Source organism: Tripterygium wilfordii, chromosome 11, assembly GCF_013401445.1.
Source record: "Tripterygium wilfordii isolate XIE 37 chromosome 11, ASM1340144v1, whole genome shotgun sequence".
Classification (NCBI taxonomy): domain Eukaryota; kingdom Viridiplantae; phylum Streptophyta; class Magnoliopsida; order Celastrales; family Celastraceae; genus Tripterygium; species Tripterygium wilfordii.
In genome coordinates, this window is record NC_052242.1 from 4,270,411 (window position 1) to 4,283,299 (window position 12,889).

Below are 12,889 nucleotides of genomic sequence, written 5' to 3' on the forward strand. Positions count from 1 at the left end.
TAGATCGCGCTCTCTTTAAGATGATTTTGTGGCTCTGCCTTCGATTGTGCAAAGAGTTTTTAACAACGTTGCCATCATAATAGAACAACCATATATCTCTGTCTTGGTATTCTCTAGACAAAAGAACACAGACTTGCTGTACCAATGTATCTGTCTTTCTCAATTCCTACAAGCCAAAGTTGATTTTATTTTTATTTATGATAAAAATAAAGGAAACGTTTCCTTAAAATTTGTACAATCTGATGCTTCTAAAACGTCTGATTCAGTTAAAATAGTCATCTGTTCTCATTAAGTAAGTCTATTGACTTTGTTTTTTAGTAGGAATAACTTTGCCACTCCTGTCAATTCAGAGTGCAAGTGGTTTAAGTTCGGTGGCAGACTTTACCAAATCTTTATGATCTTTTAGTGCCAACTCTTCCTATTTATATGTGTAGACAGTGAAGTAGCAATATCACATACTTCACTCAGAAAGAAAACATACACAATGAAGCCTATTGCCTTCTCACTTTTTTCCCTCTTCATTTTCCTTTCGATTACTTTGTTTCTGATTGTTGCTTCTGATTCTACAGAGGAAGCACAAGCTCTTCTTAGATGGAAAGCCAGTTTTCAAAATCAAACTCAGCCTCTCTTGTCTTCATGGTCCATTCTCAATTCAACCAAAGTGAGTCATTGTACTTGGTTCGGTGTCTCTTGCAACAATGCTGGAAGTATCACCGTCATTAACCTTACCAGTTGTGGCATACTTGGTACGCTCTATAACTTTTCATTCTCATCTTTTTCCAATCTCTCATCTTTTAATCTTAGCATGAATGCATTTCATGGTTTCATCCCTCCTGAACTCAATCATCTCTCCAACCTCATCCACCTTGATTTGTCGACGAATCAGTTTTCAGGGCAAATCCCACCTACACTTGCCCAGCTAACTCATCTGGAGACTCTTGTGCTCAATGATAATCAACTAAATGGCTCAATTCCACCAGAAATAGGTCAGCTAAAGTCCCTCAATTGGCTTGACCTGTTGAACAACTTTCTAGGTGGAGCCATTCCAACTTCTTTGGGTAATATGAGTCAGTTGATTAGTTTGAATCTCCACAATAATTCACTATCCGGTTCCATCCCACCTGAACTTGGTCAGCTCTCCAAGCTTGTCTTCCTTAAGTTGTCAATTAATAGACTTTCAGGGTTAATTCCACCTACAATTTGGTTGTTGAGCACTCTTAAGGGCCTTCACTTACATCACAATCGATTGTCAGGGCAAATCCCACCTACACTTGTCCAGCTAACTCAACTTGAGGCTCTTGCGCTCAATGATAATCAACTAAATGGCTCAATTCCTCAAGAGATAGGTCATGAGCTAAAGTCCCTCATTGAGATTCACCTCCACAATAACTTTCTAGTTGAACCCATTCCAACTTCTGTGTGTAATTTGAGTAACTTGACTAACCTGAATCTCTTCAATAATTCACTATCCGGTTCCATCCCAACAAGACTTGGTGATCTCTCCAAGCTTGTCTTCCTTCAGTTGCATAACAATAGACTTTCAGGAATAATTCCACCTGCAATTGGCTTGTTGACTCAAGTTACGACACTTTACTTGCATCAAAATCAGCTAACTGGTTCCATCCCTTGGGAAATAGGAAATATGAGCTCCGTTTCTAATCTAGATTTGAGCAATAATCAACTCAGTGGTCAAATTCCGACCTCATTTGATGGCCTAAGAGGTCTCCATTATCTTTACCTATATAATAACACTCTATCTGGCTCCATACCTAGAGAGATGGGAAACTTGACGGCTCTTATTCACTTACAGTTGAGTGGTAATCAACTTAGTGGTTCACTTCCAGCTTTCCTTGAAAAGTTGAGCAGGTTAGAGATTTTGCAGCTCAAGGAAAATTTATTTTCGGGGTCCATACCTGAAGAATTGGGAAGACTGAAGTCCCTTCTTTCATTGGATTTAAGCTTTAATGAGTTAAGTGGTTCTCTTCCAACTTCATTGGGGAATATAAGCAACTTGGAAACTTTCAATGTAGGCAAAAATCAACTCTCTGGATCCATTCCTATAGAAATAGGAAACTTGACGAAGTTGACATCTCTTGCTTTGTATGACAACCTGCTCACTGGTCACTTACCCGAAAATGTTTGTAGCGGTAGATTACTCCAGTATTTCGGCATAAGCAATAACCATTTGGTAGGCTCGGTACCCAAAGACATTAGAAATTGCACAAGCTTGACTAGAGTTCGTCTTAATGACAACCAACTAGAAGGAAATACAGATGCAGACTTTGGAGTCTATCCAAACTTGACCTTTATTGATATGAGCCACAATCAATTTTCAGGAGAAATTTCACTCAAGTGGGGTCAGTGCTCACAATTAGCCACTCTATGGATTGCTGGGAATAACATGAGTGGTAAGATACCTAAAGAGATTAGAAATTGGACTCAGCTATATGATCTTGATTTTTCTATGAATCATTTGATCGGAGGGATCCCTAGCGAATTGGGAAAGTTGACTAATTTGTTGAAACTGAGGTTAAATGGAAATAATCTTTCTGGTCATATTCCTCCTGAGATCGGATCACTTACTGTTCTCCAAGTTCTCGACTTATCAGGGAACATATTGAGCAACATGCCTGACAGTATCGGAGACTTGTTGAATCTTCATTACTTGAATTTGAGTTGCAACAAATTGAGCCAAAGAATTCCAAGTAAAATATCTGAAATAGTTCACCTTTCTGAACTTGATTTGAGTCATAACTTGCTTATCGGAGAAATACCAACACAATTCATCAAGTTGCAAGACCTGGTAACTCTAAATCTCTCCTTCAATAATCTTTCGGGTCCTATTCCAAACAACAAAGTATTTCAAAGTGCTCCAGCGGAAGCATTCCAAGGAAACAAAGGATTGTGTGGCAATGTGAGTGGATTGCAACCATGTCAGCTGCCACACAGGGAAGATAAACATGGTTCAAAGAAGAGATATAAGATTGTGTTTATAGTTGTGTTTCCTCTCTTGGGAGCACTTGCTATATGCTTTGTGATAATTATTGTGTTTTGTAATTTCCAAAGACGAAGGAAGGGCGACCCTGAGAACAACAAGCAATCACTTACATTATCTATTCTTGATAGCGTAGTGAAATTTGAAGACATCTTGGAAGCAACTAACAACTTCGATGTCATGTATTGCATTGGGGAAGGAGTTCATGGAATTGTCTATAAAGTTGACCTTCCATCAGGTGATATTGTAGCTGTCAAGAGATTCCACTGTTTACTTGACAGTAGCAATTCAGCAGATCAAAAGGAGTTTTTCAATGAGGTCAAGGCCTTAACAGAGATAAAGCATCGGAATGTTGTGAAACTCCATGGCTTCTGCATACATTCAAAATACACATTCTTAGTCTATGATTATCTTCAGAGAGGTAGCCTGGCCAAAATTCTAAGCAACGATGAGGAAGCGAAAGAATTGGATTGGTGTAGGAGGATGAATGTCATCAAAGGGGTCTCGCACGCCTTGTCTTACATGCACCATGATTTGCCATTGCCAATCATTCATCGAGACATATCGAGCAAAAATATTTTATTAGACGTGGAATACGAAGCTAATGTTTCTGACTTTGGCACTGCTAAGCTTCTCAAGCAGGACTCATCTAATTGGTCAAAACTAGCTGGAACATATGGATACATCGCACCAGGTAAATTTACATCCTTCTATTGTATTGATTTTAAATGTATAGAATCATATTCATCATTTTGTTTTAATCTACAGAGCTTGCTTATACAATGAAGATGACTGAAAAATGTGACGTATATAGCCTTGGAGTGTTGACACTAGAAGTTCTCAAAGGGAGTCATCCAAGCGATATCATGTCAAGTGCATCATCTTCATCTTCTGCCACTCTACAAGTTAAACTTAATAATTTGTTAGACCAACGCCTTTCACCTCCACGGTACAAGGTTCTTGATAAACTGAACCGCATCTTAGAGGTGGCAATTTCATGCATAGATGTGAATCCACAATGTAGGCCGGCAATGCAACTCGTTTCTAAGTTACTATCCAACTGAATATTTGAAGGTGATCATGGCTTGTGAAAGGTTTGTCTTTTGAAAATAGTACTAAAGTCTTGTGCAGTTTAAGGAAGCAAATTATGAGATAACATGTAATAATATCTGCATCTCCAAATTATTGATGCTGGGACTATAATAGTGTATGATCAATGAGTAATGAGTGAATAAATTTGTAATTTGACATGGGATCTATAAATAAAAACAAAATAATTGTAACTCCATCAATCAATTTTAAGTGAATGAACAAGTCACTATTAGCCTGTTATGCATTGTTTGTATATAATGTGCAATCCCATTGATTTTAAAAAGAAAGCATGAAGGCTCCGATCCTAAAAAAAGAAATGTGAGAAATAAAAATGGGTGTTATTATTGACACCCTCATTTTTTTTTGTTATATAAACCCCTATTGACATTGACAAATGACAAAACAGCCCTCAATGAAAAGTGTAACGTCATTTTTTATTCTCTTACGTATCGATAGTCACGCACAGGCGTCAGCTGTCAGCCTAGTGCTGATCGTTTTAAAGTGGGAAAGCTAGAGTTTACTGTCCATGTACAATGACAATGACAATTTTTTTTTCTTCCATTTTTTATTTTCTTTTTTGATATTTTCTTTTTAGTTGTTGTTAGACAGTGACTCGTTTAAAGTCTGTTGTGGTAATAAATTTGCTATATTTAAAACTTAATAATTTTGACTTCAATTTAAGAAATTAGAAAGAGACATGGATGGATAAAAACCATTGACGGTTAAGCAATTAATGAATAAACAAAAATGACATAGAGCCCAATATATACTGTTATCGCAAATGAGTCATTGATTGAGTGACAAATTTATTTGTGCCCCTACGTGGGTTTGATAGTCTACCCCTATATGAGCTTGATTTGTACCTCCTACATGGGGTTTGTTAACACTTGTATTTTCATAAATTTGCTCTGATGGTGTATCGTACATTGTATTTTTATTTGTACTAAAAAAAAATGCATAGCGCTACCCAACAAAACCCAAGTTTATATGGTGCCAAAGTGGTATATCCATGTCATTGACTAGCTGTAAAAAATTTTAAAATTCAAAATTTTTCATACTATCTCTCTTGTATTTACCCTAGTTATCTCCTTCTCACCCTCACTCTCTATCTTTTTTAAAATTCAAGTTCTTCATGGTTGTCAGTCCGTCTCACACAAGAGGAGAGACCACGAAACGAATCGTGATTTTCATTGCTGGATCAGCATGTCACATAGATTTGGGTTACCTACTATCAATATTTGAAGGAGGATAAATTTAAACAAATATCTTGTTTTTGACATAAAAATACGGTCAATCGCGTTGCATTGAGAGTGAAGGAGCCCCTGTAGCTTCAAAATATTTATCCCCAATTAACTCGATTATCCCAAAATAATTTCACTGAATTATAATATTTGTAACATAGTAACATTTACACCTCTTGAAAAATCATATAATATGCATATAAATGAAAAATCATTTAATATTTGTGACAAATTACGTGCAGGGATATCATGCATTTTAGTTATAACAGAGGCAAATAAATGTATATATAAAAAATAATTTATAAAATGAAGATAATTTATAAAATAAATATTATTAAATAAAGATAATTAATTAATTAATGAGTGAGGGATAGAATGAGAACAACAATGAAATACTAAGGACATAAAAGGAATAGAAATGAAAATGCTAATAAAATTGTTCAAATTGATAGCATTTTAAAACTAGCATAATATGTTTCAACATAAGTTATACATGTTCGAAATCTATGTCTAAACACAAAATTTTGTCTAGTTTAAAACTGAGGTCTAAACACATAAATCTTATTCGATTTACTTGTCTGGAACCTAACCCACATTAGACTATTATCCTATTTATTTGTTCGGATTTAGTTAATTTAGTACGTCTGAAATCCAATCCGAATTAAGATTCAGACATATAAATATTTCGTAAACACATTTTGTTATCCAATCGTTAACCAATTTTTTTGTGATCCGTAGTTTGATTGACATGTTTGCATCACTAACTTTGATAATACAATAAACATATTTTTAAATAATTAAAATTAAAATTATTTAATTTTTCTTTTACTTTAGTCCATTATAACGTCACAGGGTCAAAACTGATAAAAAATTCCACACACTCATGCACGCGTGCCCAGGGTGGTTTTAGGAATTATAATAGATAAGAAGTGGAGGCCCACGTTTCCGTTCTTGTTGGTGTATGAATGGTGAATATACAAAAGTGAATACTTAATGTGATGTGACAATACTTAACAGTGAGGTTCATGAACAATGCATTTTTGTCACTTTTTATTGTTGGAGGATACACCATCCGCACCGGCCATTTACTTCTACTACTATTGACTCTGTCAATGCATTAATAGGAAGATTCTTTTCGTTCAACATGCACTAACAATGTTGGTGCAGAGTGCAAGTAGTGGCAGGGAGTTCTGGCATGTCTTCTAGGAAATTATGAGCAACTCTAGTGAGGAAAAGTGAAGTGGTAGACTTTTCCAAGTCTTCTTGGTCTTTGCTGCTAGCACCGTCCATATATATATAATTTACAAAATGAACTAGAAACATGTGATCCAGTGGTATATTTGTTAAGCTTCCATTGAATGATATTGTCAAGGTCGGCCCAAACCCAAAACAGCTAAAGTTAGGGCTTGGGGCACCATAATTAACAAAAATTTTTTTTAATATACCCAAAAATTAGCTTAACCAATGGAGGATGTGTGCTTTGTTTCAGGACAGATGTTTAAGTTCTCAACCACCTCTTTCCTATAGAAAAGCCTTAAAAAAAGTGGAGAATAGTCTTAGCATGGAGAATTTAGATCTATGTTTATATATTAACAGAACCTCATAGGGTATTGATATGTAGGTTATGAGGGCATAGGACATACTCTGTTAATCCATTACAGATGCCATTTGCAATCTTGCATGTTAGTTCAAAATTGTGAAATCTGGTGAATATTATTCTTATGGGGCACCAAGTTGCTGTTGTTATATTGAGACTTTAAAGATTGATGTAGTTGCGGAATTCTTTTTACAATAAATCACCACTATACATTGTTGCTTTGGGAACTAAAATGACTCGGGCCGGCTTTGGATATTGTCGCTATAAAGAGATTCCACGGTTATACGATTTTGACATTATGGCAGATTAAAAGGAATTTCAAAGGAGGTCAAGGATTTCACAGAGATAAGGCATCATAATATTATGATGTTCTATGGCTTCTACAGTCTGCACACATTCAAAATACACACTCTTAATCTATGGGGTATCTTCTAAAGTGGGAGCTGGGCCAAAATTTTTGGCAATGATTGAAGCAAAAAATAATTGAATTGGTGTAGAAGAGTGAATGTCAGGTGTCCCACATGCCTTGTCTTACATGCGCACCATGATTTGTCACCACCAATCATTCATCGAGACATGAAAGGTAACGAACTCTTGTGCACAAGACTTTCACAGTGGATGGGTCAGGGATAGGTAGGGATGGCAATCCCACCCGCGGGTCTGGGGACCCGAAATTCCGGATAGGGGACCGAAATTTCGGGTTCGGGTGCCACCCGAATGAAATGTTGTAGGGACGGGTAGGGTATGGTAATGCCATACCCGGCCCCAAACCCGACCCGAACTTAATTCTTTAATAAATAAATAAATATTTATATATATATATATCATATATATTATATAATATATTGTACATATATATGAATATTAATTTGTATTTAGTATACTTATCTTCTTATATTTTTCATAATAAAATTTATGATATGCTCTCCTAAACCCTAAACCCAACTTTCTAAACCCTAAACCCTACTTCCTAAGGACATAAACCCTAAACCCTACATCCTTATTTCCTAAACCCTAAACCCTAACTAAATATATGATATGCTCTCCTAGTCCATATTATATATAATTATATACTCAATACTTCATTTCAATTCATTAACTCAAATATACTCAATACGTCCTAAACCCTAAACCCTAAACCCTAACTAAATAACAAAACCAAAATATCTTTTTTGTTGTAATTTGGATCATTATAATCATATACGTAAACCCTAAATTATAAATCCCATGTAGTCATAAACTCTAAGTAAACCCTATGTAGTCATAAACCCTATACATTATATAGTATAAATAGTTAAATACTTTATACTACGATGTAAATATTAATATAATATCTTTTTAAAGTTTTTGACAAATTAAATATTTAAACATACTAGTTTGATTATCTCGATACTCTAATTTCTAAATACTAATTTAAATATAAAAAAATTGAACTCTCCTCATCGGGTTCGGGTACGGGTCGGGTATCCCCAACCCATCGGGGTCGGGGACGGGGATCCCCGAATCTCAAGGGATGGGGATGGGGACGGGGATGGGGGCGGGGATGGGGTTCGGGGACGGGGACGGGGATGGGAATGGCATACCCGGCCCCGCCCCGCCCCATTGCCATCCCTAGGGATAGGTAGGATTTACTCAAACCTTACCCTTCATAATATGTGGAGAACATAGGCAGAGGGGGTTTTAAGATATACTACATACCATATGGATCTATGTGTATATGTCTTTTTATGTGCATTTTTTAGTAAGTGTATATATATGTTTATATATTTATATTACGATGTTTGAAAAGTTTCCTTTTACTTATTACTTAATAGTAATGAACAATACATAGCAATAGTAACCTTGAAATTATACAGTATATTATTGTTAACATTAAACAATAATACATAACAATACTTATGTGCTCTAGTTATACATTTATATATTATTTTATTTGACATGATTTTTAATTAGTTTTCATCGATTGTAATATGTATTTATGTTAATCTTTTGGGTTAAGACCAAACATCAAGATGAGTATTCAAAAAAACTTTTTCGAACAAATCAATGCATTAGCCTATCACATATCAATTCCTGACTCCACATCTGGTGGAGAGGCTGTTTCGAATAATAGAACCCGTGACTTTTAAGTTGCACCCCTCAACTCTATCATTGGGCTACATATTCGCTTAATCATTCATCGAGACATACGAGCAAAAATGTTTTGCTAGATTTGGAATACAAGTCTCATTTTTCAGATTCTAGCACAAGACATGGTTACATGGCACCAGGTACTATATGTTGGACCAAGACTTAGTTTCTAGGTCAATATTGTGCTTTTGATGATGATTGTATGCCAAATGTGTGTGAGCATGTTTGACTTGAATATGTGCTACAATGCTAGAGAAAATGATTAAAGAGTTATGGTTGTTTGCTAAACTACATGTTGATTGTTTACTCTTAATTGTTCATAACATGCCTTGGATTCATGATCATAAATGTGCACTATATATTGTCTAAATGATTCATGTGATAATTGCTTATGCTTAACTTAAATGTTTTACATATGCCATGTCATTGATCTTATACACTTGAGTGAAGTGAGGCCAAAGGCTTGTTGGCCTTGTGTCACCTACTTGAGAAATATACTTAAATTGCTAAGTGAAAGGCTTAAGTCTTATAATAGAATATATCAATTAGTCTTTTAATTGATTTGAATTACTAATCTATTCTCTAGATAATTCAAATTGTATTGGGATTAGGAATTTAGATAGGAATCAATTAAGAGGAAATTAGGTAAAAGGATATTTTGGGACTTATATATTTCAAAAAGGACAAAGTAGGAAAATCATTACAAAAAGGTACATTTGTGTTAAGTTGATAAAAATATCTCCAACATCCATTTTACTATCATGCGCGTGCTATGATTCTTCTTTCTCCTTTTTTTTTTTCTCTCTCTTCTTTTTCCTTCACATCGACCACCGGGAATTGACCTTCTGGCCATCCTATTCGACAAACGAACTATCGAAATGAAGCTCTTGGTCAGTCCAATCAAAGCCCAGTCATCACTGCACATCAATTATTACTTGATTTGTCAAAAAAGCTTCTTGAAATCACGGTCACCTTTGAAAAAGAGCTAGATCCGACCAATACGGCCAACTTCGGTGACCATCAACACCACCAATCAACTTCACGGACCTAGGCGCATCATCTTTGAGGTTTTATTGCTTTTTCGAACTATTTTTTTTTCATCTGAAATTGGATATGAATTTGTAGATATTATATATGTTTCGTATATGATATTTTATCTGTTTTGCCTTTGTCAATATTATATATGTTTATCTGTAAATATTCTTCTGAAATCGAATCTGAATCTGTAGATATTATATCTGTTTTAGATCTGTTATGATATGTTATCGATTTGGTCATTTTAGAACTTCAAATAGATAACATTTCATTAAGGATAGATAACATTTTAACAAGACAAATAACATTTAGCAACACAGATAACAATATGACAGATATCAAATTAATCAAAACAGATAACGGCCTAGTTTGGTAAAGCATTTGTAAAGTAGCAAATATGTTAGCAGAAATGGTGGTAGCTGAAATGCTCAACAATTTAAGTAGCAGATATGCTACATGAATGGTTGGTAGTGTTTGATTCAATTTTTGTTAGTAACATTTATGTTGGGTAACATTGTGATAAATTACGTGTAGGGGTATGAGGCATTTTAGTTGTAACAAATATAAATAAATACAAAAATAAATAACAAATGATTCTGAAAATAAAAAATTTAGATTTTTAAAATAATAAAAGGAATATGACAAACATTTTTTATGTAGATTAAATTAATTAAAGAGAAATTAAAAGAAGGAATATATTTAATATTATTTATCTGCTATGTTTAAATATATTAAAATTGTAATATATTTTACATGTTTATCTCTTCCCCAAATTTTTCTTCTCCCATGGACGGTACTCGTCGCTTCTCTCTTTATTTTCTTTGCCAATTCTTCATCTTCTCCCATGGTTCTTGTCTCACTATTTTTTCTCTCTCAATTCTTCATCTCCACATCGAAACTGACATCTGAATATGGGTTGGCTCTAACTTGGGGTACCAAATCGAAGCTGTGTATGGGGTGCCAGTGCCAAGGGGTGGAGAGGGAATACCTCGGCAAGAGTTGCGGTGGTTGTTTCTGTTGGTAGTATTGCTGTGGGTGTTGGTGGAACCGAATAGAGGTCGATCGCGGCAGAATTGGTGGGGGCTCCAGGTGGGTCGGGGAAGAGTAGGAAGAGGGAGGTGAAGAGAGAATAAGAGGAATAAGGGGTGTTATGAGGATAACAGTACAAAGATAAGGACAACATGGGAATGAAAATGCTACAAAAATGGTTCCATTTTGTAGCATTTCCAAAATAGAAGAAAATACTAGGAAAATGGCCTTGAATTATGTGTCAAGAAAAGCTTGTTTGGATGGCAAGTAGCATTTATACTACAAAGTTGTAGTATAAATGCTACTAAAGAACCCTTACCAAACGGGGTCAACATATCACCTGCAGTCTACAGATCTCACATCATAACCAAAAGATCACGAAAATCATCACAAAAAATATGAAAGATAATGTTGTGATGACAGATCGAAAGAAAACAACAAGATCTACAAGCTCCGTGGCGAGTATGAGCAGATCTAGTTCGAATACAAAAAAAATGGGGATGAAAAATCACTAAAAATGCCATAGAATTGTCGAATAAGCCATGGGGGTGAGGACAAACCTTCTGGCTATGGAGACGAAAATTCCAATGGAGGTCAGAGATGAATCATGACTTGTGCCATGTTTGAGGATGAAGATGAAGGTATTTTATACAATAAAATCATATATTTTAACTTTTTTTTTCTTTTATGGAATAGTATTTTAAACTTTATAGACTTTGGAATAAACTTTTAAGAGTGTCTTTGTTAGAATAACACTTTTAAGAGATGGATTTATCACCAATTTTTCCACCAATTAACCAAGTTGCATCTTAGTAATATACTATGATTCTCACGTTGGGCATATTGTGCAACGGGATAGCTATTGCCTTGTGGCAGCAGCTGGGCCTTTGGGCCATCTTTTGTTGGGCGTGAGCCTTTTGGACTCACTCGCATCCCTACGGGCCTACGCGTGCCTGACTGATTTCTGTCTGATTTATTTGGGGTGTTTATGGACATCCCCTAAAATCAATTTCTTAATTTAATTAGATAAAAATTAATTTACGATCTATTTAAATTTTCAAGATGAATTTATTTTTCAATATATTATTTAGAAGAAATTTGTATATCTTTACAGAAATAATTTTATTCAAGGGTAATGATTGGTAAAAATCAAAACCCATAAAATTATATCTATTCGTAATACAATATATATTCTTTTCATATACCCTTGCCGAAGTGATATGGAGAATCTTGCCAAGAGAATCTTGTACCATGATTTGTCACTGCCAATCATTCATCGAGACATATCGAGCAAAAATATTTTGCTAGACTTGGAATACGAAGCTTGTGTTTCTGACTTTAGAATCGCTAAACTTCTCAAGCAGGACTCATTTAATTGGTCAAAACTAGCTGGAACACATGGATACATTGCACCAGGTAAATTTACATCCTTCTGTTATATGGACAATTTAAATATATAGAATCGTATTCCCTATTTTGTTTTATTCTGCAGATCTTACTTATACGATAAAGGTTACTAAAAAGTGTGACGTATATAGCTTTGGAGTGTTGGCATTAGAAGTTCTCAAAGGGAGTCATCCAGGCAATATCATGTCAAATGCATCATGTTCATCTGCTACTCTACTAGTTAAACTTAATGATTTGTTAGACTAGCACCTTTCATTTCCACCGTAAAAGGTTCTTGATAAACTGCACCGCATCATGGAGGTGGTCGTTTCTTGCTTAGATGTGAATCCACAATGTAGGTCGACCATGCAACTCATTTCTAAG

The 12,889-nt window shown here is 35.1% G+C and overlaps 1 protein-coding gene across 1 annotated transcript; it reads left to right on the forward strand.

Annotated features, from left to right (window-relative positions):
* The first annotated feature begins 473 nt into the window (after window positions 1-473).
* LOC120009116 (MDIS1-interacting receptor like kinase 2-like) lies at window positions 474-4,283 on the forward strand. The gene is made up of 3 exons (XM_038859576.1): window positions 474-746; window positions 3,638-3,689; window positions 3,764-4,283. Exons 1-3 carry the CDS (start codon window positions 699-701, stop codon window positions 4,057-4,059), a joined length of 396 nt encoding a protein of 131 aa, XP_038715504.1. The 5' UTR covers window positions 474-698; the 3' UTR covers window positions 4,060-4,283.
* Window positions 4,284-12,889: the final 8,606 nt, after the last annotated feature.

Coding starts and splice junctions, on each gene's coding strand:
- LOC120009116 (XM_038859576.1), top strand. CDS start 699: ATGCTGGAAGTATCACCGTCATTAACCTTACCAGTTGTGGCATACTTG. Junction 747..3,637: donor TACCAGTTGTGGCATACTTG/GTACGCTCTATA, acceptor CTTCTCAAGCAG/GACTCATCTAATTGGTCAAA. Junction 3,690..3,763: donor ATATGGATACATCGCACCAG/GTAAATTTACAT, acceptor TTTAATCTACAG/AGCTTGCTTATACAATGAAG.